The sequence below is a fragment of the Microtus ochrogaster genome, chromosome 1 (genome assembly GCF_000317375.1).
Source record: "Microtus ochrogaster isolate Prairie Vole_2 chromosome 1, MicOch1.0, whole genome shotgun sequence".
Lineage (NCBI taxonomy): Eukaryota > Metazoa > Chordata > Mammalia > Rodentia > Cricetidae > Microtus > Microtus ochrogaster.
Genome location: NC_022009.1, coordinates 74,803,419 through 74,810,823, shown reverse-complemented (window position 1 = coordinate 74,810,823; position 7,405 = coordinate 74,803,419). Strand labels below are relative to the sequence as shown.

Here is a 7,405-nt window from a genome sequence, read left to right as displayed (position 1 = left end):
TTCTTAGTTATTAACGTATTTCTATAAGTAAGATATTTCGAGCTTAAAAGTTCTGTGGTGTGAGTATGTAAAATTGCAAACCGGTGCTGTGGTGCCACTAAGAATCACAGTTGATAAATATTGTGAAAACTTGGTAGAGAAAATGTTAGAGAAAATGTAGAATATAGATCTCTCTGTTCAGGGGAATTTTTGCTGTTCGGTGTTTTTTCTAAGATGAATAGCCATCCAATAAGTATTTCCTGAGAATGCACAATATGTAAGTAAATGAATATACTGGGTAATAATCATTTTAAGTTTATTCTGATTCATAGTTGGATTAAAGTTTTGTTGTCTAACTAGAATAAAATCTCAAACATTTATATAATTATAATGCATATTTATCTCTCATATATTCATCTATCTGTCTACCTCAAAACTCCATTTTATTCTTCCTAGGGAAACTAGTAATATATCAAAACTTTATTATGCATTACATGTTCTTGACTTTATTAATAGTGTTTGTCTTTATATTGCTTTTCCATATAGTCATGCATCACTTGGCGATAGTTTTCATTGTGAAACTGCATGTTGAGTTGGTGTCATCACTCTGAGGGCATCATAGAGTGGCTTCCCATAAACTAATAGTGCAGATCAATGCTTGTAGCCAGGAGACTCAATAAACAGGTGTATAAGGCTGTCACCATCCTGCCGTGCCATGCCATTTACAGTTAGCTTTTCAAGAGGTTGAAGGACTGCACTCCAAGATAATGGAAACAGCTTAGTGTAATATTCCAGTAGTAATAGTTACTTACTATCCCTTCAAAATCCTGAACTCTCTGGAAGTGTATGTGTTACACACTGAAACAACTGATAGCACATAAAGTTATCTCTGTCAGCATCTTGGCACATATAAAGCATTGTACTCTGATTTTAGGACAGCTAGACTCTTATTAGTTAATAGGAAATTTTCATCTCTTATGTAATGGTACCAGTTTTGTATATGCAGGATAATCAAACTTCATTACACAATCATAATCATGACTGTAGTTTTTTTATTGTTATAGCATGATTTTTATTTTAAAAAAATTGAGTTTGTACTAAAAATTGTGAGATTATGTTCTTCTATTCGAATAATTTTTGCAAGAGATTCTTTTATTCCATATAGGTAAGTACATAAGTTGGTATTTGTGAAGGGATAAACTTTAGAATTTTTTTCCCTTAGGTAAACTCCATTGTAACAGGTGATTCTATATGGTACAGTTCACCTGTAAATTATATTTGACTAATCCTCATTTAATTTTGTGATTGTTTGAGAGGTTATATAGGAAATATTAAATACTATTCTCATTACTGAAGGAAAATTATTTTCTTCCCTGATGATACATTGAATTAAGACTTAAATAAAATCATGGCATGCTTTATGTGCCTGCATTGATTTTTTTGGTGACGAAATTTCATTAATATGCCTTCTACTTATTTATTAATGGTGCTTATTTTATGACAATTTTCAAAGTTATGTGACACTTGAAACACAGTGTAAGCTTTATCTATGAGTGCAATGGTTCCTCGTGAAGATAAACTGAAGAGAAACACAAGACACACGCTTAATTTCCTGCTGACCGATACAGTAACTGCATCCTAATAGGTCATATTTCAGCTCTTAAATTTTTGATAAATAGCTGAGCCTCACAGAGCTCTATCCATTGTGCTGAAACTCGTAGTGATGTATGAGCGTGTCTGACTGATGAATTCTAATGTCAGCTTCTGTGTGATAGCGATTCATCAGGTCGGAAAATCTGTGCTTGGGAACCACACTGAATTAACAAGTTCCATATTTTCTTTTTGTTGAAATTAACACAGCTTGTCCTTTCATTTTAAAGAGTTCATAGCAATTACCTTCCACATTGTCAAAACCAGCTAGGATTTAATTAGAAACTGCCGATACTAACACAAAAGAAATGCCGAGTATCAACAAATAAATTGATATGACTGCTATACTAGGAATGTTTACAGGGTGGTGACGTGCTGGTAATATGCCCTCAGTTACTGTAAAATGTCGATTATGACATTTTACACACAATAGTTATTAATATAAACTAGAACCTCCTAACTGGAGAAAAAAACAGTTTTCCTTTTAAAACTATGGCTTACATTTAAGATCAGTGTTTTTATTTTAGAACCCTTTTTTTTGCTCCAAAATGCACTCGTTTTTGCAGGACTGTTTTTATTTATAAAAGGACTAAAACTCTCATTCTCACTAATTTTTCAAGTAAAATTGTTTCACTTCACATAAAGGATTTTAAAATAATATTTTCATTTTATAATCTGGGTTATTTTAACCTGTGCTTTTAGAGACTTTATATGTTGCCTTAGCAGATTATACTTTGATGCTGTATTTTACCCTAAGTCACTTTCAGAATCCTTTTCTTAGTTAACGAAACTCTTTCCGGATTTCTGGCAGGGGAATCATAAGTTAAGGGCCACCCTGTGTTTGAAGTGAGTTTAGTTTGCATAGACAGATAGATGCTGTTCCTTGTTCCTAAGTCTAAACTGCATTTTGTTTTACCAGAACACCAGAATCATCTAGATTATATTGTTTTTAATGTGGAGTCGAGAAAAATCTGTTAGAGTTTCACAAAATATAACCTTATAAAGTGTTGTTACTTATTCCTATTTTATAGTGAAATTCTAAAACCCTGCTCTGAAAGTGGAACGAGTGACTTCCTAACTGTGTTTGTGGTGTAGCAGGCTTCTAAATACCTGGTGCAGACCTGAAGCTCATTATTTAAAGTCTCAAGGAGATGGGGAAAGATGAATAAGTCCGACTGGAATGTGGCAAAGTCTTTCAAAGCAGCAGATTCCAGCTGATCCATTCATTATTGAGATTAGACCTTGACTTACTCCGGTGTTGGATTCACATCATTTGAACCTAATGATAAATCCTCTTCCAAAAGCTCCCTCTTTGAAAAAAAAAATATCTTTAAGCGAATTCATAATTTCCTGGAGGATTTACCTAAATTAATATTTCAAGTGTTAAATATAATGTTATCACCTTTTAATATCGATAAATTGATGTCTAGAGTCCATTTTGTATATCAAAAAAATGTAGTTACCAAACCCAATAAAAGTCTCACTTTTAATGTTCCAAATGTGAATATAGAAGACACTGTTCAAAAACACTGTATTTAAACGACTTGTAGTCAAATGATCTTTCCCAGAAATTATTCTTTATTTAGAAACAAAAACAAGACAAAGGCAATTGATTTTAATCCAAAATGTATTTTTCCTTATAAAAGAGGTCCACATACTCACTGTGTCTACTCTACAGAATCTGTCCTTTTCCTTACACTGCGTGTCAATTCAAGTTTATCTGGTCACTGCAAAAACTCGTGGCTAACGTGTAATACAACACAGGAGGAGGTATTGTTCAGTTCAGCTACTCTTCTATACTTAAAAAAAATACAGAAATGTTTTTGTTCACGTTAACTCTAGTCCTGACATAAAAGTTACATGAAAGTTCTAGAAAATGGGATTGGTTTATTTGGTTGCCACAGTACCCTTTGAAGCCCGTCTACTCGGATGCTGAACTTTCATGTTTCCACTGGCCAGGAGCAGCATTGGTGACGCTGAATTCCTTCCTCTGTCTGTTTTTGTTGTTGTTTGTTTGTCTGTTCTTTTTTGTTTTTCTTTAGCACTACTGCAGTCTTGAGCTTTTCTTTGAAGTAGGTTTGGTTGGTTGTTTTTAGGACATGTTCGTTGGCACACCTATAACAGTTGCTTTTACTTCCAAGGGCGCGCTTTTTCCTTTGCCTGGTTCCCAGAGGTTGATCAGAGGGGGGTAAAGCTCACTGAATGCCAGCGTCGGTTTGAGAAAGTAATTCCTCCCGTAGCCGCGTTCTCCCTCACAGTTCATTTCCTGTGAGACGCAGCTGAGAAGACACACGACACCAATAATCCCCAAAAGCCCTCCAAGACAGGCCATAAACGCTGTGTGACCCCTTCCATAAGCTTTTCCCTCGCGGTCCAAACTTTTTGTGGTGACATTAACACATTGTTTTCTGCTTTTCTGGTAGATGGTGGGAATATCAATACAAATTTTATACTCAGTAGATGGTTTCAGATGAGTAAGATTGTACACCTTGACATCCGATGGTATTCGAGCACTTTGGGCAACATGGGAATCTTCAGTCTTGACAAAGGCTGTCCACTTAACACTAGATTTGAGAATTTTAGAGCTTGATTTCCAAGATACCAGCACAGAATTGGCACGAATATCTCTTATTTTAATATTCAGTGAGCCGTTATTATCCTGAGGAGCAGACCCTCCCACTTTGATCATAATAGACTTCAAGTCGGCACCAACTAGGTTAGTTGCTATACAAGTGTATAATCCTCCTTCCTTTGGGGTTATGCCACTGATGTCGAGTGTGCCTTCAGAATGAACATAGAACTTCTCTCTCAGAGTATTTGGCAATAGTTTTTGACCAGATGGTGTGATCCAGTAGATTTCAGGCTGGGGTTCCGCAGTAGCTCTGCAGTGAAGGGACACATAGCTGTCGGCGTCTACATCCAGGCTAGAAGGAAAGCTCTCGGGAGCTATGAGCGGGAGGCAAATTTCCATCATATCCCTGAAGTGCACTTGCCTAACGTTCTGGCCTTGGAATTCAGGCGGGTCCACACAGAACAGAGAATCCGGCTCCATGAATCGGATGTTGGTTTTGTTCATGTTGATCCAGCGGATGACACAGTCACACCGGATGGGATTGCTGTGTATGCTGATCTCTTTGAGGTTTGGCAAAGACTCTACTGTCCCGTGGTAGAGGGCACTGAGGGCGTTGCTGTTCAACATGAGGGATTCTAGCTTGGGGAGTCTGAAAAATGCATTGGGGTGAATGTAAGACAGTCTGGGGTTGTTAGTAGCTTCTATTTTCCTTAAATCTGGCAAGTTATCCACAGCGAGACTGTCGATGGAGACGAGCTCAGGCATGTTGTTTATCCCCAGCTCCTTCAAGTGCAACATATTGCTAAAATCCCCCCTTCGTATTCTGTTAATGGGATTTTTATTTAGATCCAAAAATTTGAGGTTTACTGCTTTTTGAAGAGCAACTTGGGGTACCTTAATAAGCCTGTTATCATAAAAAGAGATGCTTTCCAAGTTTTCCAGCCCGACCAAGGCATTGTCTGGTATTTCCGTGAGGTTTATGCCAGCTATAACCAGGCTGCGAAGATTGAGAAGCGGCTGGAAGTTCATGTCTCTAATTCTGATGATGGGGTTGTCCCCGATCATCAGAATCTCTAGGTTAGGAAGGGCATCAAACCACCTACTGTTGATCATCTGCAGTCTGTTCGAGTTGAGATGAAGTCGAAGAAGGTTGTGTAGGCCAATAAAGGCTCCAGGAGAAATGGTGGAGAGCAAGTTGTGATTAATGTAGAGTTCCTGTAAATTGCCCAGGCCATATAGACATTTGTCAGGCAGCTCAGTTAGTTTGTTTTCCTCGAGGTACACAGAGAGAAGCTGAGACATCTTTTGTACATGAATATTCGTGATTGAAGACAGATTGTTTTGAGATAAGTCCAGGCCAGTAAGGTTCACTGGGAAGTCTACGGAATGTTCAATTCTTGCAATATTATTCGTCTGTAGGAGCAGAATCTGTGTGTCTGCAGGCAATCTGGCTGGGAAGTTTAAAAGCCCTAAATCATTACAGTCTACTGTAGATGCTTCCATGTAGATGGATCGAGGGGTAAACCAAGGCCTGATTTCACATGTACATAACTGTGGGCAATCCACTTTTTTATCTACAGCTTGTACTAACGTAGTGATAGCTAGGCCAAACAGCACATGGATTTGGAGTGGCATGTCCTTCATCTTAGCTTTTGTCTTCAGAAGTTGAATAGGCCCTTAAGGATTCCAGCCACCGCCAGTAAGTTCAGTACGAGCTGACTGATGAGGGAAGCACTTGCATCTGTCAAATGATGAATGCCACGGAGCTATAGGCGCTTTCTTCATGGAAATAATTGTGAGGGCCACAGATGTATTTTCCAAAAATGGCACACATAGTGAAGAAAAGATGGCTGCTGTCTCCTCAGTGACACTGTGCTGATGGACTCTCTTAAGACGGTGAACGTATAGATCGTCGTAGGATGTGGAGAAGTTCATTTATTTAGAAACCCAAGATTCAAATTCCATGCTGTCCAGCACTTGCAGACATAGAGGCATTATTCTAAATGCAATCAAAGGGAGAGAAAAAAATTAGTTCAAGAGGAAAGTTCATAATGTTTAACTATAATTATTTCACATATATAGTATTATTAGAGTTTATAATTATTTCCATACATTCTGATGATGTTGTCCTTATTATTGGCCCAGACATGAAGTGAATCAAGAAATTTGTTCTTCAGAATACTGGCTTCATTAAGTGTAATAAATATGCTTCCAGAATTTTCCAGTTGTTTCAGTTCTGTTTTATAGCTCCATCCAATTTAAGTTGTAGTTTGCTTTGTCTTTAAAAATTAACTATAGTGATTAAAATAAAAGAAAATAGCCTTGCAGGGTGTTGGGTTTTGTTGTGTGCTGTACAGAAACAATGCTGTTCTGTTATAATCAAATAGCGAGCCTGGAGTTCCTCCAGTTTTCAGAGTTAGCACTTTGGAGCCAAATTGTTCCTGATTGCTGGATGAGCTAAGCAGTGATATTTGCACCCTCATCCCTACCTCTCTAAAGTCTGCTTTGCTTAACGTGACTTAAGAGTTGCAGGATTTGGAGGCGAACTAATCTACCTTACTGTATATATACTGTATAAAATTAACTTCAGATTAAAATGTGATCATTTATCATTGAGAATAGTTTACACCCCATAAGCCACTAATAGTAAAAGGCAACTATATCCCACTAGTCAAGTGGATGTTCCTTCTTTAAATGAACACTGGTAATTTTTTTCACAGAAAAATAAGGGGTTCCAAAAGCAAGCTGCAGTTTGATGTACCATCTACCTAATAGGACACCGTAGTTAGGTCTCTGCTCCACCCAGTTGCATTGCTGCGGAGCCCGCTCCACTCTCTTCACATATTTTAGACAGCCAGGCATGTTGCCTCCCATATTGATGGCTACAATGGCATGCTCGGGTGAGGATAAGGTCGATGCTTCAGTGACACACTTAAACTTCCAAAGACATGAGTTCTCTTTGAAGACTTAGAAATACTACTATTTCAAAATAAAGAAATCCTTGTTTCTAAAAATGATAAATCACTTACAGTTCAAATTCAAGCTAATTTGTCTTTTCCCCTTAACACTCAGAAATGTGATCTCATCTAAAATTGAACTGTGATTTTTTTTCCCCCTCAGTTAGCTACTAACTTGCCTTGAGTCAGAGGCACTTGAATTGTTTCCCTCACACACGAAGCCCAGGTCCTCTGGGGAGCCTGCCTT

The 7,405-nt window shown here is 37.7% G+C and overlaps 2 protein-coding genes across 3 annotated transcripts in view; one reads left to right on the top strand and one right to left on the bottom strand.

The window, feature by feature from the left end:
- Positions 1–7,405, top strand: part of Immp2l (inner mitochondrial membrane peptidase subunit 2) — a 799,387-nt gene that overhangs the window by 376,885 nt on the left and 415,097 nt on the right. The window lies entirely within an intron of this gene.
- Lrrn3 (leucine rich repeat neuronal 3) overlaps positions 3,185–7,405 on the bottom strand; it is a 30,120-nt gene continuing 25,899 nt past the window's right edge. The window contains exon 2 of the mRNA XM_005343823.3: positions 3,185–6,200. Within this exon, the coding sequence (XP_005343880.1) occupies positions 3,722–5,845 (2,124 nt within the window). The 5' untranslated portion in view covers positions 5,846–6,200 and the 3' untranslated portion in view covers positions 3,185–3,721. The remainder of the gene's footprint in view (positions 6,201–7,405) is intronic.